The sequence below is a fragment of the Acinonyx jubatus genome, chromosome A3, assembly GCF_027475565.1.
Source record: "Acinonyx jubatus isolate Ajub_Pintada_27869175 chromosome A3, VMU_Ajub_asm_v1.0, whole genome shotgun sequence".
NCBI classification, from domain to species: Eukaryota; Metazoa; Chordata; class Mammalia; order Carnivora; family Felidae; genus Acinonyx; species Acinonyx jubatus.
Genome location: NC_069388.1, coordinates 38,341,507 through 38,368,516, shown reverse-complemented (window position 1 = coordinate 38,368,516; position 27,010 = coordinate 38,341,507). Strand labels below are relative to the sequence as shown.

At 35.5% G+C, this 27,010-nt stretch overlaps 1 protein-coding gene across 12 annotated transcripts in view; it reads left to right on the top strand.

Moving 5' to 3' along the window:
* Positions 1–27,010, top strand: part of TASP1 (taspase 1) — a 294,418-nt gene that overhangs the window by 7,954 nt on the left and 259,454 nt on the right. For 11 of the 12 annotated variants that reach the window (XR_008289218.1, XR_003423891.2, XM_053200260.1 and 8 more), the window contains exon 4: positions 24,143–24,263. Coding sequence is in view for 10 of the 12 variants with exons in the window: in XM_053200260.1 (XP_053056235.1) it covers positions 24,143–24,263 (121 nt within the window). In the remaining 2 variants the exon portion in view is untranslated. Of the gene's footprint in view, positions 1–5,462; positions 5,616–24,142; positions 24,264–27,010 lie in introns of those variants that run through there. The other variant, XM_053200264.1, reaches the window with a different exon arrangement.

Sequence of the window (27,010 nt, the reverse complement as noted above, 5' to 3'; positions counted from 1 at the left end):
GTTATGAAGAGCGCTGTGATATTGCTAGGTTATTTTCCTTGGGGACTTCTCTTAGTAACATAAAAGTTGGTTAAATCAACCCTGCCTCCCCCCTCCCCCCCCGCACCTTTCTGTGAGATTCATGAATGCTAAAGTTACTGGTGTTTGGGTACTTAAATTTTCTTAATATGTTCAGTAGGAAAATTCCTGAAGTTAACTCCTCTTCCCCAAAAGTAATATATTAGAGGAGAAAAAATTTCAGCTGTCTAGAAGTATCTAAAGTGGAAGGGAAGTTTCCTCATAAGCCTGACAGATCTATATCCTGAAGCTATGCTCTGTGAAGTGTGACTTGTACAGTGTGATTGTTAAGTTGGTCTCTGGTTAACTGAAGACATTGAGGAATTCAGTGGGGAGGCTCTCAAGTTTGCTATAATTTGTTGCAATCTATGACTGTTTCCTTGTTCTTATAATCTGGAACTTTGAGGATGAATTTGTCCTGGAGATATTGAGGCCTTCAGAAGACTGACTTTTGTTGATCAAACTTTTAGAAGATAGATTTGTATCAGTCTATTTAGAGGATTATAGTGAGCCAATAGTTTTCTGGTTGAGAACACTACTTGGGAAATCAAATAAGATATGAAGATAAAACAGTGATGAGTTTGAGGTAGGAGGTGAATGGAGTAGGTCTTCCCAAGTTGACTGGATTGTGGCTCTTTTGTTTACACCCTCATTTCAGAGCACCTACCCAGTCATGCCAGGCCTTGCTTTTCCCTACGAAAATTGTCCAGGAGTTTACCAGAAGTCTTAGCCCTGTTTTCTGTTTATTCCCCTGCTTAGTTGTAGAGCTACACTTTTGGTCACTCTTTGTAGATTTTAATCTATCCTATTAATGCCTTCAGATTGGCCCAAGTGTATTCAAAGAAGGTGAACATATATGATGGGTACAAGTTCTATTGTAGTGTGGTCCCTGAGAGAGACATCTAACTTGGGGTATGTTGTTCCCTCCTCTTGTGACTGATGCATCTTATACCAGATCTACCAGTCATTAGCCCTGGGCACCTCACAGATTCTCCTTGACTCAGTTTCTCATTTATAATATGGGGGTAATTTCTGTTTCATAGAGTTCTGAAGATTAACCGAATTAACGTGTGACAACCACTTAGGTCATTGTATGGCACATAGTAAACACCCCTTAAAAGTTAGTAATTATTGCTATTATGAAGTGCTTTGGAAATGATATATATGAGGTGAATATTTATGGTAACTGTCAATGACACATATTTACAATGTCAAGAAAAGGTTAATTATCATGGAGGAAAGGAGAAAAGTGCTTCAAGAAAGAAGATTGATATACTAACTACCAGATCTTACCTTTACTCAAAACACACACACACACAAGGAAAGCTTCATCTATCTTAATTCAGTTGTTAATTGCAAATTACTGTCCTTTGTGCATAAGACAATGTCCTGAGATAATCTGTGCATGGAGTCAGTGTGGGTCCAGGGAAAGAAAAAGAAGGCTAATGAGTAGCTGGGGGATATACTGTAATGGCAACTATAAATACAAAATTGAGCAAAATTAAGTTTTTCTTTTCTCTTCATCTTAAAATAACTTTAATTTTGTCAAGTTATACTTATGTCATGTTGAATATTTTATTACATTTTTCTCCAGTGATGAATCAGTCATACTTTAAGAGTTTACTTATTTGTGCTTAAAAGTGATTGAAGATACATTCTGAAATAGTAAGTAGCTCATGAGTAAGTGAGCTTTATAGTTTTAAATGATGACCTCTGTTTTTTAAGAGTGTGGATAAGAAGTTCTTTTTTAAACAAACTTGTTCTATTTTTGACTGGACTATGTTATATGGATGAATACTGACCTGAGTGAGTGTAGTGTACTCCTCCCCCTAACCCCCATTGTTAAATCTGGAGAAGAATTTCAATTAATTATCTTTAAAAAATCATTTTTATGTGGAGTCTTTGAAATATGTTAATAGTTTAAAGGCTAAGGCTAGCTGGAAGAATTTTCTTAAATCTTAAGAATTATATTGGAAGTTGTGCTTATACTGCCCCCTGCAGTTTCAGCCACTTTGATTCACCACCTTTAAACAAGGTGAGGTTTTCAAGTAGAGTTCAGTTGAAGGAGCATTATAATAGTTTGGGTCAATGGAAAGCTACAAGAAAATCAGATTCTAATATTTTCTGTACTTAGAAAGATATACATAGCAATTTTGAGTCTTTTCAGCTTACTGAAAAGTCCCAGAGAATCTGATTTATAATGTGTTATGTTTACTTTGAGAGTAACTGCTTATCTTTAATTTAATCAATCTATTTGGTAAAGCTAAGTCTTGTCCTGATTACCAAAGCCATACCTTTGCTTTTTGACTTTGGGATGTACTTTTTGAGTAAAAAAAGGGCCCCCTCTTAAAAATCTGTCTGTTACTTTACTACTTAGGCAGACACTGAAATCGGTTTGAATTCCTTGAACACTGTGGACTGAAATGACTGAAGTAGTTTCATGGTCCTTACTGGCTAGAAGGGATATCTGGCCTTGTATTTAAAAAAAAAATATGAGAATTGCAGTTACCCAAATAGTCAAAAGTATAATGATCTCAACTCCATGCCATAGGGGAGGAAGAGACAAGATAAAAGAAGTTTATACCTAGAGACACATACACACTTAATGCAGGCCACCCAGACTCATCATTTTGAGCTTTTTTTGGAAACTGATTACCTTGTGTAGTTTCATTTTCCTCATCTACCACTACAGACAAGTGGAGTCATCCTAAGACAACCACTTCTGGACACTAGAGGGGTGTTTCCATCATTTAAATAAGGGAGGAGGTGAGTGCATAAGTTTCTGCCTTTAACTGACCAGCTTCTCTCTTCAGGGTTTTGGGAGGGAAGGTGGCCAGTCCCGTTTGAGAGGTGTTCTGCAGTTTGGGAATGAAAATGATATGATACCAAAGTGTATTTTGTTTATCTTCAAAATGTGAGGGAGGAAATGGAAATGTCAGTTTATAGATCATATTTTAATTTATTGTTAAATTTATTTGGTTCTGTTGTTTCATTTAGCTATTTATAGCTTTTTGAGATTATCCTTATAACTGATGGGAAAGTGACTTCTATTTATTGGATAGTACATTTCTGATGTCACTCATGGTAGAGAAGACAGGTATCATGAAGCATCTTGATCTTCCTATCTGGGGCTATGCATCTGGAAGACAGTTGTTTTTATGGCCGCTTCGGGAATAGTTTTGGTTCAGGTAGTGGCAGTGGATTGTAAATTCTAGACCGTAATTGGCGCATTTCACATGGTATAGCTTCTAATGCGAATTTCTTCTTTGAGGAAATTGGCTTTAGATCTGGATGAGTCATGATGCAGCTGCTAAAGTAGAAAGTGTATCATGGATTCTGATGGAAAACACACTACTCATAAAATACTTGCTGAAACTCTCTTTGCACATTGATGTTTTTCTATAAAAGTATTAAGACCCAGCTTTAAAATTTCTAATAAGGAATTATAGGTGATATGGGAATGACCAACTTTGGAGAGGTTATTGATGAGTCTGGCTGAGAGTTTGAATATCTTGGTGTAGACTTTGAGAGATTTTGGCCAATTCATTTTGAAAACTGGTTATTTTAGTAGGTAGAATATTGTGCATTAAACATAGTGGTAGATATAGCTTTCACATTTCATATAGTGAAAGGCAACTTGCACAGGCTCCTTTGTTGAAAATGTTTTGTTGAGTTTATGTTATTCTAAGTGGACCCTGCAGTTCTTTCATTGACTTGATTTGATTCATCCTTTAAGGCTCCCTGTGGTCAGAGGAGATGGTAGTTCATGGTTGAAGCTAGTTTATTGTTCAAATGTTTTAGCATTTAAAGAGCACATTATATTGGGCACATATTTTCATATCTGTCTGCCTCAAACAGTCTATTGTCTTTGGTCTCTATATAATCCAATACAATGCTTGCTTATAAACTCTAGGAAAATTCTTTAAGAAGTAACTTCTTATCCAGATGGCTGATAGTTTGGGGTGTGAGAGAGAAAAAAGTATTTACATTATTATATACTTATATTATTACATATAATATTGTTACACATTTATCTGTCTCTACATCCTCTTATACCCAGAGCCAGCTCTGCATGCATTTCTTTAAAGCAGGGATCTCCAGAAGGTCATCATTGTGTACTAGTCTGTTGTTGGTACCCTGGTCCAGGCCTCTGGGCAGCTGCAGGATTAAGCCACACCCCCTTCTCTTGGGCTGGAATTGTCTATATGCCACTGGGAGAGAGCGCACCTAAGGCTTGCCTGTCCTTGAAATGCTTAGTGGTCATGGAGATGGTATGGATTGCTCATGGCATATGGGTATATCTAAGATGGAAGGAAACATATGGGAAGGGCTGATATACCTCACTTTCTCTCAACAAACCTGTTTGCAAGTTTGCTTGTGGTGTTTTTGTGAGTAGACACTTAACCACATCTTGCCCCCTACCCAACTTCAGTGTTTGTTTTTTGTTGTTGTTGTTGCAAATAAATAGGGGTTTGCTTTATAGGCATTTCTGTTTATTTGGGAGGTTAGAAAAATATGCAAATAAATAAGCATCTCCAATTTTCTGAACATTTTCTGTTTTGCAGAAATCATCTTTTCATAAGCAGAGGGTAGCTGAGTATTTCAGTGGTTCCTTGCTTCCTCCGCCCCTCCTCTCCCCCAAGGGGCTGCGGTGAACACATTGGAAAGACAGTTTGATGCATTTAGCTCACAAATACACAAGTGTCCATTAACCATAATGTGACTGATGAGTCCAATTTTAGACCTAACACTCTTGAAAGTCTCATTTTTCTCTTCAATTGAAAATATCTTTTATTCTCTATAATATGGGGAGGATCTGTGTTTATATATTTGAAGCAAGGAGTTTTTTTTCATTTTTAAAGTGTTTATTTTTGAGGTGGGGAGGGAGAGGCAGAGAGAGAGGAAGAAAGAGAATCCCAAGCAAACTCTGCGTTGTCAGCCCAGAGCCTGATGCGGGACTTGCACCCAGGAAACCACGACCTGAGCAGAAATCAAGAGTCAGATGCTTAACCGACTGAGCCGCCTAGGCACCCCTTGAAGCAGAGTTTTACTTCTTTTCCTTTGTAGTACTTAACCCGTTTTCATTGCATAAAATTTGAGTTTTGACTTTAGATGCTCTTTTTCCTTTTTTTTTTTTTTTCCAACTTAGTATCATTGATTATTTCAGTCAACTACCCCATTTGCCTGTCTGTTTAGCATTATTTCCAGTGGTGCTTCAGTATTTCTGTGTATTCCAGCTGTTTATAGAGTCTTTATGTTTCTCTGCATTTTTTTTTGTTTTATTTTTTGAGGTGTACATACACAGTTACACTTCATGGAGTTGCATCCAGCCAAGTGTCCATGTTCTTCTTGTGAAGAGGCAGAGAAAATCACCTCTCCCAAGAATTTCCACCTTCTGACCAAGGGAAATGTGTCCTGAGGAGCTGTACGCAGATGGGAGGCAACTTGTTTGCTTGTTCTGCTGCTAGAGCATTGATTTAATTAGAAGACAGGCTGTGGGTGGCCATGTGCAGACAAAGAAGCACCAGACAGAGCCCATTTAGCCTGGGACAGTAAAAGTAAGTTACGCTCTTTTTAAAACACTTTTGAGTACTGATGCTGATTCTTGCCTTTAATACTAAGGGGCAACTTGTAACTTACTGTTTGTGTTTACACAATAGGTACATCTATCTGTTCTTTTTGTAAGACCCTAGAAATTAAATGTGCTCTCTAGCACAAAGTACCTGCTTAATGGACAAGCAGTGATTTTTTTCCTTTAAATTTTTTTAGAACAATAAGAAGACTGAGTCACTTATTACATTCTAAATTAATTTTGCACTGCATCAAAACCATGTATTAGTTTTTGATGAAGTCAGAACACTGAAGTACAGAGCTTGTTATGTTTTACTTTGTACTGATGGGAACATGAAACATTTTTCACTTTTTTTCTAGCCATTTCTTGATGAGTTGTGTGGACCTTATCAGATGTATTCATATTGGCTAAATCTAGTAGAAGATACGGTCCAAGACCAGACTTAGCAGTTCCTGAGGAGCATGTAGCTTTATAAATGAACCTTCATTTTGCTCTTGGAATTGTTCTTCTCCGAACATACTACACTACTTTTATATATTAAAGCCACATTTGGTGGAATGGTGGAATTGGTGGTGATCTGTATTTTGGCCGTGTGAAAGCAATTTAGACTTATGAATTGAGTGTAAAATATCTTCTTGTCCTGTATTAATAGAGTTATCAGATTCATTGGCCCTTAGATTTATAGTATAGTGATTATTGAATCATTTTGTGTGTGTGTGTGTGTGTGTGTGTGTGTGTGTGTGTGTGCATGTGCTTGTGCATTTGGGGCATCAGTTTTATAATTGAATATCTACTGTATTTTTTTGTTTTATTTTTTAAATTTTTTTATTTTTTTGTAATTTCTGGGCTAAGAAGCTTTTTCTGTGTTCAGCAAAATCATGGGCTGATATCATGCAGGTCAATCTGTAAGACTGCCCTTTGATTTTAAATTTTTGCCCATTTTCTCAGACCTGGCTTTTATTTAGAATCTGGAAAGGAATGAGGAAGAAACTTAAGTTACATGATTTTTAGGAATCCAATCAAGATAACATCCTAACTCCTGCTCCAAAGTAGAACAAAATATTGCTTCAATTCTCTTTGATTCATTTTCTGTCTGTTTAGTTTTTATGTGTATAGTAGGCTTTACCTAAATGCTAGAATGATGCAGGATTGCATCTCACTCTAGCAAAGCAAACAGCTTAAAATTGAATTCTAGGCATTCCAGTTGATGAAAGTTCTTTGGTCATTACCACTGCCAGGGAGTTTTTACTGGTAGTTATTCTCACTCAGGGTCTAACCTCCTTCATGGTACACACATTTCCTGGCAGTTCATGACATGCTTATACTATAACATAGGACATCAACGCTGTTAACACTTGTTAGGCTTCTTAGAAGATTCAGGGTGAGGCATTTATTTATGTTTTCTTCTCTTGGAGTTCATGCAGATGTTAACATTTTCTAGTGTGCTGGAAGTCTTTGTAATAAAAAGAAGCATTATAAGTTACTACTTACTAAGTTAGTAATACTTCTTTCTCCCTTCCCTCTCTCCTCACCTCGCATTTGATAGAAGGATGGTTTAAGTTACTGTAATTCCATGGTCTGTTAGATTCTTTTTGAGTGATACTTCCATATTATTGTCAACATGGTTAAAAGGTATAATTATTTATAACCTTTTGAAAGGAAGTGTATGTGGATGCCAAATTTGGCTCTACTAGAGAAACAGCTACATTTGTCTTTTCTATTGTACCTCTTGTGGAAAGGACAATTTCAGGTACTGTGTGTGCTAACCTCTTCCTGGACATCGTAAAGAATCCAACTAAAACAAAGTTTAAAACTATTTCAGATGTGCAAGTATATTGGAGCCAATATTTTATTTTAGAGATCTGTGTTGTGTTTGACAAGTAACTCTTTGTACTGCAATTCTGTGGCCTTCAATTAAAAAAAAAAAACATGAAAGTAAATTGCTGTGATGTCCTTTTTCTACTTAATTAATTATGATATATGTTTATTTGCAAATTAGTCAGATTAATAATAGAAAGGAGATTCATAAAGATCTGCAGTGCTTTTTATTAAAATGTTTTTTGTAATAAATTAGAGGAAAATATGGTCCTATTTTTTGACAGAATACTGTATGCCAGATCAATAAATGCTCTAATGAACAAGTATCAAACATTTGTTGCATTTATTCTGACATTTCCAGAAGAGTTTGGATATTTCAAGAAGATCATAAGAAGTCTTATGTTCCTAATACATATGCTGTTGTGTGTGAAGGTTTTTTTTCTCCCAACATAAAATATGTTGTCTTTTGTGTTATTGAATAGTTAAAAAAATGAACTGTCGCAGATGCTAAAACTGGGTATTCAACATACTATATTTGACTCAAATGTTCACAGAGTGTGATGCAAACAAATGTTCTCTCAACTTACATCCAGGATAGCTAAAATATTACTTTAACACATGTTAAAAGTAGAGCACTGTAACTATTTGGCTAGATATAATTCCGGGCTGTCTAAGTTGAGTAATTTCCTCAGGCATTCCAACTTTGATCAACCACAGCAAGAACTTTTAGCATGTCTGTAAAGCAGCCAGTGCATCTGTAAATATGTCCTGAGGTAGAGGGAAAAGAGAATGCCAAAAAAAGAAAGAATACTGTCTGTCATTAAGGAGCAGTTACAGAATGAAAATGGAAAGTTTTTTGTTTCCCTAGGAACTCTTTTTAGATCATTGAGCCTCTGATGTCTAAGTATGCCCTGTGGTTCTGTATTAATGAATGAAAGATACCTCATTTGGGCCTAGTAAAAATGTTTTTGGCTAACTCTGCTGCTGAAACTTATTGGTTAGAGTCCATTAATTCTTAAACTTTCCAGTCTTTCTTAATGTAATGTTAAGTGGCTAAAAATCTAACATAAACAATAGTATATATCAGTCAAGTGGGTCTTGCTTGTTTTTAATTGGCTAGTATTTGAGTGGAATATGATCCTATTTTAGAGAACAGTTCTAAGTTCGTTTTCAACACATGGATGAAAGAAAAAAAAGGTTTTCTGGGTTTTGTTTTCAGTGACCTGAAAATGAATTTGCAAATGTCTACTGGTTTCTATACAGAAGCATTAACTAAGAATATTTATAATGGTAAATTGCCCTGTGCTATGTTGGGAGCTGCATGTTTCTCATATTTTTAGACACAACATGCTCCTATCACATTGATATCACTTGGCCTGAAGATCTTTCAAGGAGTTAACAACTACTCGCAAAGTGGATATTAAATGGAATGTTCTGTCTAGCTTCTTTCCAACCATGTTGTCTACAGTCTCATGGTAACAAATACTTTGACCTTTTAATTAGCTCCAGTTGTGAAAATTCTCCTTTTTAGGTCAATATTGTATCAGACATTACGACAAATCCATAATCTTGTAATTTCCTTGTGGCAGATCTCTATTGTCCACATTCTTCAGTCAGTCAGTCAGTCAGTCAAAACAAAGTTAACCCAGTTAAATAAAATTTACTAGTAGTAGGGGCACCTAGGTGGCTCAGTCGGTTAAACATCCGACTTTGGTTCAGGTCATGACCTTGAGGCTCATGGGTTCGAGCCCCATATCGGGCTCTGTGCTGACAGCTCAGAGCGGGGATCCTGCTTCGGATTCTGTGTGTCCCTCTGTCTCTGCCCCTCCCCTGCTGGTGTTCTGTTTCTCTGTCTCTGTCTCTGTCTCTCTCTCTCAAAAATAAAACATTAAAGATTAAAAAAATTACTAGTACTAAAAAAAAGTTTTATCGTAGTTTTACCATCTTTTCATGGTGGCCCCCCCCCCCCCCCAAAACTGGACAAGTCAGGCAGTATATATTGGTAGATTTATACCTTTTTAAGCCCATCCCCTGTATCCTGAAAGAGGTGTAGAGAAATGGTGAATGGGAAAGTTGTGGAGGATAGGTAGGGGAGGGGCAAGGCCTGGGTAAACTAATTGTGATTTTCATGGACAGGGTACTTGAGCAGATTTCTGAGTTGGTTACCTTGTTACTGTTTCTTTGTTTACCCAAGAATTTTTCTTCCTGTAAATATTGTCCATCTGAATGCCATAATTTCTTCAAATTTAATGCTTATTTAGTTTCATGTGCTTATTGCTTCGATCTTGAAATCATTACAGTTCACACTGAGATGAGAGCCAACTTTCTAAAACAATGTGGAATCTGATATCTAATTTATAGATAGGTTCTTACTATCCTTTAATTATTTCACCTGATTTCCTCTTTGTCTTTTTTTACGTTACCTGAATATTGAAGCCCCCACCCCATGGAGCTATGTAAGGTGTGTGTGTGTGTGTGTGTGTGTGTGTGTGTGTGTGTGTGTGTGTGTTTTGTTTTTTGAGTTTTTCTGCTCCAAACTACTGGCTCCAAAGAATATCGTGTTTTATCATTTTGATATGTCAGTTCACCATTAAATAAAGTTCCATATGAAGTAGACTAATGGTGACCAACATAATATTGAGAAGAATACCATGATTCATCTTTCTTCTTGTGGATTCTGGGTAGAAAGCTTATCTGACTTATTTGGAGAAGCAAAATAGTATTATAAATTCTAATTGTCATAATCAGAAGATATGTGGCATTTGCCACTAACCTGGCTCTTCCTAGTAAAGTGTGTTGACACATTGTAGTTAGACTACAATGCTTGTAGTGGCTTACTTCTGTATTTGTTCTTCTTGTTTATGCAGCAAGAAGAAAGAATATTCCGTATTTTAAATATTCAACTAAGCATGAGAATGAAATCATGATTTGTTGTTTGGACTGGCATTTGTGTCAAAGAGCTACTTTGCCTGAAATCTGTATCGTGTATTCAGTTTTTACTGAAGACTTAGCAAAGCTCAGATTTTGCAACAGAAGCTTAATACCTTATTAACCATTAGGCCAGAGGTTGCAGAAGAGACAGTTCACAGATATGTGTTGATTGGCTGTTAGACTTAGTTCATAAAAATTGGAATTTGTTGCCAACATTTAAAAATTAGGAGACTAAAAAATATGTATTTCTAGCTTCTATTGAAAAAATGATACCTGGCTACATGGAGCATGCATTCTCTCAGGCCTGCAGTCTGCCAGTTTTAAGTATAGGAGGCTTTGCAATTGATTGTATTTTCAGTTCAAGGTAAAGCTGAAAATAAGGCTTGGGCAGATACACCAACTTTTGTCTTGTTGGAAAGGCCTAGAAAATGAATTGATAGCTTAACAGGGATTTCTACCAAAAGTAAGGGTAAAAGTGGAATGAGCTTTGATTTGAATTTTTGCAATTGCAATTGGACTGAAATATTAACTTATTATTTTGAAAATGAACTTCAAATCAAACTAAAGACTTTTCAAAAAATTTCCCATCAAAGCAGTTTGAACCAGAACCAAAGTATCTCACTCCAAAGAGTTTAGAGCTGGAGCTAAAGCAGATCAAAATACTGTATGGCCCAACTAAACTTGAACTAAATTGTTCCTTTATTTACTTCTTGTCTCAGGAGTAAAATATTATTTTCAGTGTTTTGTGGTGAAGAATGTACCAGAAATGACCATAAGTACAAGCATATTGCACTGATTTCCAAACTTTTTCTTGCTAACCTCCTAAAGGACATTTAGCTTCCAACATCATTTATCTTATCTTGATTCCACTACTTCTAAATGGAAAACATACTTAGAAAAGTCATTGATTTGCACATAATACCTGTGGCTGCATCTGTGATGATTATCCAGAAAGCTTTGTATGTTCTTTTCAGTAATTCTCTCATTTTATTAATCTTCCAGTTCACCTAATTTTTCTGCAGTAAAAGTTGAGTCTTGGCTTCCAAAGTGGTTAGCTTTTGTAGCCTCTCTTAGCTCACGTGTGCTTCCTTGCTTCTCACCTCTTCCATGCTTTTGCTGATAGATGCGTGGGAAAGCCTCCTTTAGATGAAGTTCACAGAGAAAGTGAAGTTAAACAGATTTTGGAATTCATTTAGGTTGGAGTTTCTCAAGGTGTGAGTTGTGGCCACCTGGATTAGAATCACTTGAGGTAGCTTTTTCAAAAAAATGAAAACATTCCCTATCTGCACCTCAGAGGACCTAAATCAGAATCTTTGGGGATGGGAATCTGGAAATTTTAGTTTTCTGATTCTTTTTAAAAAAACCTTTTTGTTTTGAGATAATTGTAGACTTACATGTAGTTGTAAGAAATAATATGGAGAGGGGCACGTGGGTGGCTCAGTCAGTTGAGTGTCTGACTCTTGATTTCAGCTTGGGTCATGATCTTGCAGTTCGTGGGTTCACATCCTACATTGGACTCTGCACTGACAGTGCAGAGCCTGCTTGGGATTCTCTCTGGTTCCCTCTCTCTCTGCCCCTCTTGCATGCTTTTGCTTGCTCTCTCTCAAAAATAAATAAACTTAAAAAAATAATACAGAGAGATTCCTTGGGTCTTTTACCCCACAATGGTAACAGTTAAAAAAAAAATTGCAGTTAATCTTTTATTTTCAGAATTATACATTATAGTTTCAAAAATTTTTAATGACGTATAATATACACATAGAAAAATATACACGTTTATTATAAGGGACAGCTCCTTGAATTTTTCAGAGTGAACATAGCCCCGTGGAACCAGCACCCAGATAACGAAACATTTGCACCCCTCCAGAAGGCCAGTTATGTCCCCTTCTAGTCACTCTGGGGTAAAGCCTGTTCTGAAATGGAATCATGCTGTAAATAAGTCTTTTGTGTCTGCTTTTTTTTTTTTTTGGTTAATTGAGGTGAAATTCACATAACACAAAATTAATCATTTTAAAGTAATTGAGTGGCATTTAAAGATTTGTAATATTGTGCTACTGCCACCCTCTTATTCCTGGAACATTTTTATCTCCCTGAAAGAAACCGTGTACCATTAAGTGGTTGCTTTCCATTCCCTCCTCCCCTAACCCCATGGCAACCACCAGTCTGCTTTCTGTCTCTATGGATTTACCTGTACTGAATATTTCATATAAATGGAATCATACAATATGTGATCTTTTGTGTCTGACTTTCACTTAACATAATGTTTTTAAGGTTCATTCACATTGTAGCATGTATTAGTACTTCCTTCTTTTTTGTAGAGTATGATTCAACATTGTTCATGTATATGCCACAGTTTATTTATCCCTTCATCTATTGACAGGAAGATCTAAGTTGTTACTACTTTTTCCCATTTGTGAAGAGTGTTGCTGTGAACATTCCTGTTACACGCATTTGTCTGAGTACCGAATTGCTAGATGATACTAACTCTTGTGTTTAACTTTTTGTGGAACTATCAAACTGTTTCCACAGCAGCTGAACCATTTTATATTACCAACAGCAGTGTATGAGGGTTACAATTTCTCTACATTCTTGCCAGCAGTTGCTATTTTTTGTCTTTGTGAGTATGGCCATCTCATAGGTGTGAGATGGTACATCATAGTGGTTATTATTTTTATTTGTTTAATAATTACTGATGTTGAACATCTTTTCATGTGCCTGTTGACCACTTGTGTATCTTCTTCAGAGAAATGCCTATTGGAGTCTATTCAAGTCCTTTGGCCATTTTTTAATTGGGTTATATTTTGGTTATAATTGGAAGTTGGAGTTCTTAATATGTTCTAGATACTGTACTACTATTGCAAATCTGGAATTATGTCAAAATAAACACTTGAAAAATAAATTGTAACTACCGCTGTAGTGTTGTCTCCCCATTATAGCCCTCTGACCATGCCCTGTCTCCTGTCCTGTTTCATTTTTCTCCATCATATTTACTGCTATCTAATATGCCATCTAATTTATTTAGTTTTTTGTTGTCTGTCTCTCTTATCTAGAACGGAAGCTCCATGTGGGCAAGGATATTTTTCTGTTTTGCTATATCCACATGGTTTACATTATGGATTTACAAACTATGGCCTGAAAGCCAAATCTGGACTGCTGCTTGGTTTTGAGCAGTCTGCAAGCTAAATATGGTTTTTACTTTCTTAAATGGTTGGAAAAAAAGGTCAAGAGAAGAATAATATTTCATGACACCAGAAAATGTTGTGAAATTTAAATTTCAGTGTTTATAAATGAAGTTTTATTGGAACAAAGCTATGCTTATTTGTTTTTGTATTTTATCTGGCTATTTTCATGCTAGAAAGGCAGAGTTGAGTAGTTGTAGAATTGCCTGTGTGGCCCACAAAGCCTGAGCTGTATAATATATCTGGCTCTTTACAGAAAAGATTTGCCTGGCACATAGATGTCCAATAAATATTTGTTGAATGAATGAAACTTAACCTATGCTAGCACAGAGGTATCTAAACTGGAAGTCCTTCAGTAATCCCATTCTTGAGAGTTTGAGTTTCATTAGCTGCTAAACAAACAAACCAACAAAATATCCCCAAATGATTTTTTGGTAAATACATTTTCATTGGTCTCTATTCATCCTGTAAATAATGATGATTGATGATAAAATACTAGAGAATTTGTAATTCTTAGGATAGTGTCAGGTAGGATATATATACACAGGTTTTATCAGGGTTAGTTTGAGAAAGGCTATAACAACATGGAGTGTACATCCTGTTTTTATTACTCTATTTAAAAGAGTTTCAACAGCTAGTTTGTTTCAGAACCTGTTTATTTTTTCCCTTTCTCATCAGCTTTAGATTAATAAAGCTAACCTGCATGCTAATGAAGGTAGTGATTAAAATAATTTTGATATCTTAGCATACTTCATGTGAATAAGAAACCATATTATCACATAATTTCATTCTACTGTATTTTATTCATCTAATGGTGTGTTGATTTGTACTTGAATAACAGGGTATGAATACTAACATACCAGTAATTTCCTGTAAATGTCTAACTTCTTAAAGGGAGATTAGAAATTGGACAAACATAAATCATTTTATATAAAAATGATTTTATATTGTGCCAGTCTAGTTTTTGTATAACATTTGAAAGCTAAATTGTTTGCATCTGTAAGAGCTGATAATAGAGGTCTCATAATAGATCCCCAGAGGTACAGTATACTCTATAGCCTTGCAAATAGTTCTTATTTTATGCTTTCAGCAAAGGATGTTAAATGGGTAATACAGGTTGTGGTTTGTAGTGAAAGAGTAATGCTTTGCAGATCTTTGCCTTGGCTCGGTGTTTGCAAATTTTACTAATAGGAAAGGGTTTACATGTCCTGATGGGGGTGTAGCTCCTGACTTGCATTTTTGGCTTTCCTGCTCTCTCTTTGCTGGGTTACACAGTCAGAGGGATCTTATTTTGTAAAACTTTGTCTCCTCTGAAAGTCATGAATAAACTTAAAAAATATTTTGCTTTTGGGGAGCGTGGGTGGCTCAGTTGGTTAAGTGCCTGACACTTGATATCAGCTTGGGTCATAATTTCGCAGTTGTGGGATTGAGCCCCACATTGGGCTTTGTGCTGACAGCATGGAGCCTGCTTGGGATTCTGTGTCTCCCTCTCTCTCTGCCCCTCCCCCACTCCTTCTTTCTCAAAATAAACTTGAAAAAATATTTTGCTTTTAAAATTTCATCTTTTAGAAGCTGAAAATGCTATTGCTTGAATTTATTTCATTTCTCTTGTTTTAATTGTGAAACAGTTGAATTCTTTTTTTTTTTTTAAGTTTCCTTATTTATTTTGAGAAAGAGTCAGAGTGTAAGTGGGCATGGGGCAGAGGGGGGGGGGAGAGAGAGGGAATCCCAAGCAGTCTCAGCACAGTCAGCGCGCAGAGCCTGCTGTGGGGCTTGAACTCACGAAACCTTGTGTGATCATGACCTGAGCCAAAATCAATAGTTGGATGCTTAACTGACTTAGCCACCCAGGTGCCCTGAAAAGATTGAATTCTTAATACTCTATTACATTTTTCTGGTATTTCTCTGTAAGGGTAACCTGTAAGAATCAATAAGTATCAGCTTAAGGGGTTATAGTTCACAATCATTCTATTTATATCTGGTTGTAATTAACTCCTATTCATTCATTCTGCAAATATTTATCAAGTAGCTACTAAGTGCCAAGCATTACGTTAGACATCTGAATACAATATCTAAAAAGACAAATTACTATACTTACCGGGCTTAACAGTCTATGAAGAGAATTAGACAAACAGAAAGTACATATAATGTCAAGTAGTAAAAAGTGCCATAAAGAACAATAAGATAGTAAGAGAAAAAAAAATGGTTGGGGAAGTTTGGAGAAATGCTAATAACTCAGTAAGCAGAGTGCCCACAGATGTCATTTGAGTAGAGATCTGAATGAAATGGAGGAGAAAGCCATGCAAAGATGTTGGGGAAGGGAGTTTTTGGTTAGAGGGAAAATTATCCCATTATCTCTTCTTACTCAACCTATTCTTTATAACACTTTATCCCCATGGAACATCAGCTATTTATATATATGTATATGTGTATGTTTCTGCATAAACACACAGTCTTTATTGGCTTTTTCTCCTATTAGAGTGACTCACTAAACTCAGTATTTCAAAGGAATGAATGAACAACTGTAAAATCCCTGAGGTGGGAATGTTCTCTGTGTGCTCATGGAATTACAAGGAGGTCAATGCGGCTTATAAATAGTATGTGTGAGGAGGGAGGGGCCAGATTATGTAGGGTCTTGTACATCTTGGAAATTAAGACTTTAGATTTTATTCTGAGTATTATGGGAAACCATTATAGGTTTTTGAACATGAGAGTAACAAAATTTCTGACAAATTTTAAAAGGATTGCTTGCTACTGATTTGGCATAATGCTTTCTAGTTGAACAAACTGATTCAAGTCAGAAAATAAAAAAATTACCATTTAAAAAACTTAATGTGTATTTTTTATAAGGGGAAAATTAGTATATAGGGTGATCAGTTTATATCAAATGAGAGATACACTTCTTTTTTTGTCAGTTTTATTGAAGGGTAATTTATATACAACAAAATTCACCAATTTTAAGTGTACAGTTTGATTTTATGACAAATATATACAATCATGTAATCACCATTGCAGTTGTATATAACATTTTCATCACCTCTAAAATTCTTTTTCTCTCTTTTTAAAGTTTGTTTATTTTGAGAGAGAAAGTGTGAGGGAGAGGGGCAGAGAGAGAGGGAGAGAGAGAATCCCAAGTAGGTTCTACACCACCAACACAGAACCTGATGTGGGCCTCGATCCCATGAACCTTGAGATCAAGACCTGAGCCAAAGTCCAGAGTTGGATGCTCAACCAACTGAGCCACCCAGGCACCCCCAAAATTCCCTTTTAATGCCTGTTTGCCTATCCCCTCCTTTTCATTGACCTCTGGCAACCATTATCTGCTTTTTATCATTTTGCCTTTTCTAGAGTTTGGATTAAATACAGTCATATGATATGTGGCCTTTTGTGAATGGCTTCTTTCACTTAGCATGATGCTTTTGAGATTCCTTCATCAGAAAGAGGCTCCAGGCTCTGAGCTGTCAGCACAGAGCCTGATGTGGGGCTCCAGCTCACAAGCTGTGAGATGATGACCTGAGCTGAAGTCAATACTTAACTGACTGAGCCACCAGGTACCCCGCTATTGTCTGTCTTCTTAATTTTAGCCATTTTATTTTTTTATTTTATTTTACTTTTTAAAAAATTTATACAGGTTATGTAGTGGCATCTTATGGTTTTAATGTGCATTTCCTAATGACTAATGATGTTAATATGACTAATTTCATTATTTTCATGTTATTTGCAATCTGTACATAAAATTATTTGCCCATTAAAAATTTTGGATGGTTTGTCTTACTGAGTTGCTTGGATTTTTTTTTATAATCTGGATACAAGGACTTTATTTTTATGTTTTGTAAAAATTTCTCCCAAGCTGTGGGTTGATTTTTTAAAAGAAACTTTTAATTTTAGAACAGTTATAGATTTACAGAAAAATTCAGAAGGTAGTACAGAGAATTCCCATATACCCAACACCTGATTTCCCCTATTACTAACATCTACTTTAGTATGGTGTATTTTTCACAATTAATGAACCTATATTGACACATTATTATTGCCAACTAAAGTCTGTACTTAAGATTTTATTCATTTTTACCTACTGTAAACAGTTTTTCTGTTCCAAAGGGTTTTTTACCTTAGATTATTATATTTTTCATCTTAGAAGTTCAATTTATTTATTTTCTTTATAGCTTCCTTTCTTTTTACCCTCATGTTTTTCTATACCTACTTGAATATATAGATTATGTTTATCAGAACTAGTTTAACATTGTTAGCTACCTTTGGAATTGTTTGCTAATTCTATTATTTGTGTCATTTCTGGGTCTCTCTTCATTATTTGATACTTTCTTCTGGATATGGACCATAGTTTTCTGCTTATTTCCATGTGTGGTCATCTTTGATTTTATACTAAATATTGTGAATTTTGTATCTTTGGGAGTCGGCTATTGTGGAACTTCTTTGGGGCATACTTGTTCATTGAAATCATTTGGATTTTTTTTTTTGAGGCTTTGCTTTAAAACTTTGTTAGTGTAGGTCTACAGTAACCTTTCTAAGACTAATCTGGTCTAACTTTTGAGGCATTACCTTCTGAGACTTTCCCTGATAGCCTCACGCTGGCTGATGGGAACATAACCTATTCTTGCTTCTGTGTGAGCTCCAGAAATTGTTCAGCTTACTGTTTTCCAGAGCTTTTTTCTTTGGCCTTGGTAGTTTCCTAACCAATATATGCAGACTAAATACTTATTTAAAGACTCTGTATCTTTAGACCTCTCTCTTTGTAGCTCTTTCCTCTTTGTAACCTATACTGCATATTCTAACTTTCTTGGCCTCTTTGCACTCATAACTTTGTCTCCTCACTCTCTTTAGGGTTTCTCTTCCCTGTGCTATAGCCTGGAAAATATTTCTGGGAATTAAGTTGAGATGTCTGATTAGCATCTCTTCTTTCAGGATCACAGTCCTGTGCTGGCTGTTGATTGAACTCCATTTGCTATATATTTTGCCTGATTTTTCTAGTTAGGAAGATCAGTATAATCCCTATTATGACTTCAAAATCAGAAGCAGAAGTTCAGTGGACATACTTTTGAAGTTATAAATATATTTCAAAGTAGGAGAAATATTTTTGAAAAAAATGTTTCTAAGATATCCTTTAATTTTCTTTACCTTTTCTTATATATTTTTAAAATGTCAATTTAAATCATCATGCAGTAGTCATTTTCAGAATAACTTTGCGTTGTGATGAGCAATGGGTGTTATGTGTAAGTGATGAGTCACTGAATTCTACTGAAACCAAGAGGTTAACTAACAAGAATTAAAAAAAAGAATAACTTTGTTCAGTTTGTGAAAAAATTGGCAGAGCTGATTAGGTGATATATTCCATTTCAAAGATTGTTGAAATAGTGTATACATTGGTGCAACCTTGTGTGTGTATTTTGGGAATTACTGCATATGGGTAGATGCTTCACATTTTCCTCACATTTCAGTTCCTTTTTCATACTTTGAAGATATACATGAGTAGGCAAAGGAGGTTATGTGAAGTAAAACAAAACAAAACAAAACAAAACTTTTGTAATGTGGTAATTTACTTATAATCTCTTTGTTCGGGTCTCAAAATATGAAATAATCTAAGGCAAGAATTCAGACTTCATCTGTTTTAAACCATAATCTTTCTTTGGTTGTGTTCTCTTTCCCAAGATTTAGTTATGAACTGATTTAGCTAGAAATATTAAGTTGGAAAGCCTTATTCAGAAGCATTACGCCTAATTATGCATACTCTTTCCAACATCTTATAAAATGTCTTTTCTTATTCGTGGTTTAATTTCTCTCTCAAGTTTCAAAGTTCTGATCCCCACCCCCTTTTTTTCGTGTTCCCATTTCTATGATTTCCATGCCACGTAGTTAGTATTTCAAGCCTATGTTGTAAAATAGCCCCTAGTTTAGTCTCTCTGATTCCAGTCTTCTCCCCTTCCTTTTCATACAACATGTGAATGTCAATTAGTTTCCTTGACCAATATGCTAACCTTGACTTTCTCTTATACAGAAAGCTTGACTGGCTTCTCAGTGTTTTTCAGTCAGGTTCAGATTCTGATGAGTAGCATAGCTCTATCTTCATATTTGGCTCCAGTAAACCGTTTTTCCTGAATGTTTCTTCTGCGGCTCTGACACTTTCCCATTGCCTATATGTTGCTCACATCATTTTTACCAACTGTCATTTTCTACCTTCCTGGCTAGTTTTTACTTTTGTTTAATGTCCTTCAGGAAGCCTGCTGTAGGCCATTTCTTTTTGGGTGCTCAAAGCATTTATTATCTACTTACTCATATCTATTTAATTATATAACCTTTTTGTTATTTTCCATCCTGTGATCTTACTATTAATATTCTGTGGACAATTAGATTATCTAACTGCATTAGGACAAAAGCCCTTTTCTTCAATCCCTGACCCCTTTGCTCTAGTTGTAGGTACATACTAGGAAGATTTAATGTTTTGGTCAGTTTTTCTCGGATCTTGCAGAAATACAGGAAACTGGGGACATTTGTAGATGACTTGAGTTTTTTGGTGATCTATGGATTGATCCAGATTTGCCCTGATTTCTTAGATAGTATTGGTCTTACCTTAGAACAGAGTTAATTTTCTAGAATGTGAGGTAGAATTGTTCATTTTTATGGCCTTTAGTTATTTTGGAGTAGGCCTTTCATTTATGCAGTGACTCTCAGGAGTGTCAACCTAATCTTTCCGCCCCTGGGTCTTTTTTTCTTTTTTTCTTTTCTTTTCTTTTCTTTTCTTTTCTTTTCTTTTCTTTTCTTTTCTTTTCTTTTCTTCTTTTTTTTAATGAAATCTTTTGGGACTTTGTCCCCATGATTTTTTTTTTTAATTGTAAGATTTTTTTATTGTTAGATTTTGTTCCCGTATTTGTGGTGGAAGATTATGTATGATATTGTCTTGACATAACAAGACTAATGGTATATATTTTTAAAAACTGTATTCACAGTATTAGAAAAATAAGACAGTATTTTTCTTTTAGATTTCAAATACATGACTGGCTTCTGATTCCAGGCTTTTATGTTCTATGTAGCCTGTTGATGTAAGCTTTTATTTTTTTTTTTTCTTTATGATATCTTTTTAAAGATGTAATTCATATACCAAAGAATTCACCATTTTATAGTATACAATTCACTCGTTTTTAGTATATTCATAAAGTTCTGCAGCCGTCACCCTGTCTAATTTTAGTTCATCTGAATCACCCCTAAAAGAAATGCAGGATCTATTAGCTGTCACCCCCCCATTCCCCCTTTCCTAACCCCTGGCAACCACTGATCTTCTTTTTGGATTTGCTTATTCTGGACATTTCATATAAATTGGATCATCCAATATGTGATCATTTGTGACTGGCTTCTTTCACTTAGCATTGTTTTTTAGGTTTATCTACATTTTGCCATGTATCAGTATTTCATTACTTTTTATTGCTGATTAATACTCCATTGTATAGATATACCATGTTTTACTTATCCACTTTATCAGTTGGTGGATATTTGAGTTTGCAAAAATGCTGGAGTATGAGTATTGAATAAGCTGTTAAGAATATTTGGGCTCAAGTTTTGTGTAGACAATTCATTTCTCTTGGGTATATACCTAGAAGTGGAATTGTTGGGTCAAATGGTAATTTTATGTTTAAGTTTTTGAGGGGCTGCCCGATGTTTTCCAAAGTGGCATTACCATTGTACATTCCCACCAGCAGTGTATAAGGGTTCTAATTTCTTCATATCCTTGCCAGCACATCTGTCTTTGTGATTCTTTTTGATGTTATTGTAAGTGGAATTGTGGGTACGAAGTAGTATTTTATGTGGTTTTGATTTGCCTTTCCTTGATGTTGAGCATTTTTTCATGTGCTTATTGGCCATTTATGTATATTCTTTGGAGAAATGTTCATTCATGTCCTTTTCCCATTTTAAAATTGTGTTTTTATTTTAGAGTTGTGGGAAGTTTTTATATATCCTGGATACAAATCTCTTAAGGGTAAATGATTTGCATCCCTCCCCCCCAGTTCTGTGAGTTTTTTCTACTTTTTTTATTGTGTACTTTAAAGATTTATTTTTAAAAAGAGAGAGAGAGTAGGGGAGAGGGCCTTAGGGTGGGGGAGGTGGAGAGAGAGAAAAAGAGAGAGAGAGACACACACACACACTCCTAAGCAGGCTGCATGCTCAGTGTGGAGCCTGATGCGGGGCTTGATCCCACAGCCCTGGGATCATGACCTGAGTTGAAATCAGGAGACGTTCAACCGACTTAGCCATCCACGTGCCCCTATTGTGTACTTTGAAACCCAAAAGTTTTTAATTTTGAAGAAGTCCAACTTATCTAGTTTTTTCTTTGGTTGCTTTTGCTTTTAGTATCATATCTAGGAAACCACTGTCTAAACATTTGCTCCAGTGTTTTCTTTGAATGGTTTTTATAGTTTTAATCTTTACATTTAGGTCTTTGTTTTACTTGGAGTTAAGTTGTATATGGTGTGAGATAGCATCAAACTTTCTTCTCTTGAATTGAATATCCAGTTGTCCTAGCTCCACTTATAGAAGACTGTCTTTTCTTTATTGCATTTTTCTGGCATCCTTGTTGAATTGACCATAAATGTGAGTCTTCCTTTTTTTTTTTAATTAAAAAAAATTTTTTTTTTACTTTTATTTATTTTTGAGAAACAGAGTGAGACAAAGCGTGAGCGGGGGAGGGGCAGAGAGAGAAGGAGACACAGAATCTGAAGCAGGCTCCAGGCTCTGATCAAGGGGTCAGCACAGAGCCTGATGCGGGGCTTGAACCCATGAACTGTGAGATCATGACCTGAGCCAAAGCTGGACACTTAACCGATTGAGCCACCCAGGCCCTGTGAGGCTTCTGTCAATCCTATTACATTGATCTATATGTCTGTCCTTAGCTACATGCTTATATCACATCATCTTTTTTTTTTTTTTTTAAAGTAGGTTCCATGTCCAATGTGTGGCTCAAACTCATGACCCCAAGATGGAGAGTCACATGCTGCACTGACTAAGCCAGCCAGGCACCCCTATATTACCCCTATATTGCTGTATACCTCTTGATTGCTGTATTTGTGTAGTAAGTTAAACAAAACCTAGAAGTGTGAGCCCTCCAATTTTGTTTTTTCTTTTCAAAGTGGTTTTGGTGGTTCTGCATCCCTTGCAGTTCCCTATGAAGTTTAGGATTAGTTTGTCAATTTCTGCCTGAAAAGAGGTAGCTAGGATTTGATAGGGGAATGTGTTGAAGCAGATCAGTTTTGGAGAATATTGCTCTTAAAGCTATTAAGCCTTCTGACCTATGAACATGGCTGCCTTTCCATTTATTTAGGTATTCTTTAATTTTTTTCTCAACATGTTTTTTAGTTTTCAGTATATAAATCTTATACTTATTTTTTTGAATTTCTTCCTAAGTATTTTATTCTTTTTGATGTTATTATAAGTGGAATTGTTTTCTGAATTTCATCTTCATATTGTTCATTGCTAACGTGTAGAAATATGATTGATTTTTGTACATTAATCTTGTATCTTGAAATCCTGTTGAACTTATCAGTCCTAATAGTTTTTAGTCAAGTCCTTAGGACTTTTTATTATCTTCAACTAAGAGGTAATTTTACTTTTTCTTTTCCAATTTAGACACTCATTATTTCTTTCTTTTACCTAATTGTTTTGTCCAGAATATCCAGTATAATGTTAAATAGAATTGACAAGAGTGAACTTTGCTATATTATTCCTGATCTTTAGGGAATACACAAATAATTTTTTGTTAGAAAATTCAAATCATATAAATAAAATTTACCATTGATCTTCCAAATCTTTCCTTCTCATCCCTCTCTCCTTGGGGGGCTTAACCAGCAAAACATGGTGTATTTATCTATATTTTTATATAATAAAAGCATAGGTTTGCACATGTATTTTTTAAAAAATATTCAGTTTTTCACCATTAGTTATGATGTTAACTCTGGACTTTTTGTAGATGCCCTTTATCATGTTAAGGAAGTTCCATTCTGTTTCTAGTTGAGTGCTTTTCTCATGAAAGGGTATTAGATTTTATCAAATGCTTTTTCTATGTTTATTGGTATGATCCTGTGTTTTTTGTTTTTTTTTCCTTTCTTTATTAACATGGTGTATCACATTAAGTTTCACATATTAAACCAAATTTACTTTTCTGGGATCCCTCTTATTCATGGTGTATAAGACTTCTTTATGTTTTGCTGCATTTGGTTTGCTACTATCTTCTTGAGGATACTGTGTCCATATTCTCAAGATATATTCACCTGTAGTTTTCTTTCCTCATTGATGTCTTTGTCTTGTTTTGGAATCAGGGTAGTACTGGTATTGTACAATGAGTTGGGAAGTATTCTTTCCCTTTCTAGTTTTTGGAACAGTTTATAAAGGACTGACATTAAATTTTATTTAAGAATAACTATATTTTAGGGGCATCTGTCTGCCTCAGTTGGAGGAGTATCTACAACTCAGGGTCATGAGTTTGAGCCCCACCCTGGGAGTAGAGATTACTCAAAAAAATAGATAAAAAACTAAAAAAACCCCACAAACTAATGATATTTTGATTTTTGCTTTTATCTCTTAGGATTCTCCATTTACAAATGCAGGAATGGGATCTAATCTAAATCTCTTGGGTGAAATTGAATGTGATGCCAGCATAATGGATGGAAAATCCTTAAATTTTGGAGCTGTTGGAGCACTGAGTGGTATGTGGACATTATAACACACTATCTCTATTCTTTAAAGAACTATGAATATTAAGATTTGATGCCTCCTAAAGACTTAGTCAATCCAGTGTTTTCTACCATTCTTGCTAGGAATAGTGTTGAAAATAAATTGTCTTCTTTTCCTTAATTTAAAACATGGAAATCTTAGGTGTGAATAGTTTTAAAGAAAACAGTGACAGCTTATGTTCAACTTTTTGTTAGAGTTTGATCATTCTCCTTCATTCCCTTGAGATTATAGACATGTAACATGTGAGTTAACATGTTCTATTAATTTTATAATTTTTGAAGTACACAAATAATATATTTCTTGTTAAGAAATTCAAATGATACAAATAAAATTTACCATTGATCTTCCAAATCTTTCTTTCAAATCCCTCTCTCCATGGGGGGCTTAACCAGTAAAATATAGTGCATTTATCTATATTTTTATGTAATAAAAACATAGTTTTGCACATGTGTTTTTTAAAAAATATATGTATATGTGTGTATATGTACATTGTATGTATTTTTTTCTCATACAGGATGTCTCAGATTTTTTCCCACATCAGTACATATAAGATATATCTAATATTTTGCAGTTCTTTTATTAAAGCAAAATATACATGAAATGCACAGATTTTAATTAGAAAGCTGCATGAATGAATGAGTAAATTAAAAATTATTGTCAAGTTAGCTAACATACAGTTTAGTTTTGGCTTCAGGAGTAGATTCCTGTGATTCGTCACTTACATACAACACCCAGTGCTCATCCCAGCAAGTGCCCTCCTCAGTGCCCATCACCCATCCCCCCCACCTCCTCATCCCCTCAACCCCATCAACACTCAGTTTGTTTTCTGTATTTAAAAGTCTCTGTGATTGTGCCTCCCTCTGTTTGTAACTTATTTTCCCTTCCCTTCCCCTGTGGTCTTCTGTTAAGTTTCTCTAATTCCACATATGAGTGAAATCATATGATATCTGTCTTTCTCTGACTTATTTCACTTAGCGTAATACCCTCCAGTTCCATCCACGTTGTTGCAGTGGCAAGAGCTCATTCTTTTTCATCAATCAGTAGTATTCCATTGTGTGTGTGTATGTGTGTGTGTGTGTGTGTGTGTGTGTGTATACATATATATACACAACATCTTTTTAATCCATTCATCAGTTGACGGACATATGGGTTCTTTCCATGATTTAGCTATTGTTAGCGCTGCTGTAATGGGATTCTCGCATAGAGAGTCACGACACCGAGGCTTTTCTTTCCAGGAAGCAACTTTATCAGTGCCGGCATGGCTCAGTTGGATTTGTACCTGAAGAACTGAACTCGCAACGCCACGTGGCATAGTTTTTTATGTATTTTCTACTTCTTTGTCTCCCATATATGGTAACACACAAACATGCAGTCTGATTAAGTGATCTCATGATACAAGGTCATGAGGAATGTCACATATGCATATAGCCAGGTTGCCTTGAAGTTTTTTTTTTTTTTTTCATAGGGAAGGAAACATTGGGGTGCATGTGCCCCTTCAAGTCAGCATTTTTGTATCCTTTGGATAAATTCCTAGTAGTGTAATTGCTGAGTCATAGGGTAGTTCTATTTTTAATTTTTTGAGGAACACTGTTTTCCAGAGTGGCTGTACCAGTTTGCATTCCCATCAACAGTGCAAGAGAGTTTCCCTTTCTCCATGTCCTTGCCAACATCTGTTGTTTCTTGAGTTGTTACTTTTAGCCACTCTGACCCATGTGAGGTGGTATCTCAGTGTGGTTTTTTTTTAATTTTTTTTTTTAATGTTTCCTTTATTTTTGAGACAGAGAGAGACAGAGCGTGAGCAAGGGAGGGGCAGAGAGAGAGCAAGACAGAGAATCCGAAGCAGGCTCCAGGCTCCGAGTGGTTGGCACAGAGCCCAACTCAGGGCTCTAACTCACAAATGCGAGATCATGACCTGAGCCCAAGTCGGATGCTTAACCGACTGAGCCACCCAGGTGCCCCTCAGTGTGATTTTAATTTGTATTTCCCTAATGATGAGTGATGTTGAGTATCTTTTCATGTGTCTGTTTACCATCCGTACATCTTTGGAAAAATGTCTATTCATGTCTTCTGCCCATTCCTTCACTGGGTTGTTTTACGGGTGTTGAGTTTGATAAGTTCTTTGTTGATTTTTGATAGTAACCCTTTATCTGATATGTCATTTGCAAATATTTTCTCCCATTCCATTGGCTTCCTTTTAGTTTTGTTGATTGTTTCCTTTGTTGTAGCTGCATGAATTTTTAAATGTACATAGCCATGTAAACCATTACCCAGATCAAGATGTAAAACACTTCCATGTCAAAATACAAAACATTTCTATAATCCCAGAGGGAGTCTTTATGCCTTTTTCTTGTCCATATCTCTCATACTCTGCTCCTACCTTCCCTCCTTATCCTCTTCTCTCCTAATTGTGACTTTAAGCACTGTAGATTAATTTGCCTCTTACTAAAATTTACATAATGAATCGTACACCTTTGTGTCTATTTTTTGTTTGTTTTTTTTGTTTTTGTTTTTTTTTTGCTTAACACTATGCCTATGATATTAGCCCATGTTTTGTGTCATAGTAATTTTTTCTTTTTATTACTTAGTAGTATTTTATTGCGTGAATATATAATAACTTATTTATTCTCCTTCCCGTGATAATTTGAACTGTAAAGAATAAAGCTCCAATGAATATTCTTGTACATGCCTTTTGATAGACATGTGTACTTAATTCTCTTGG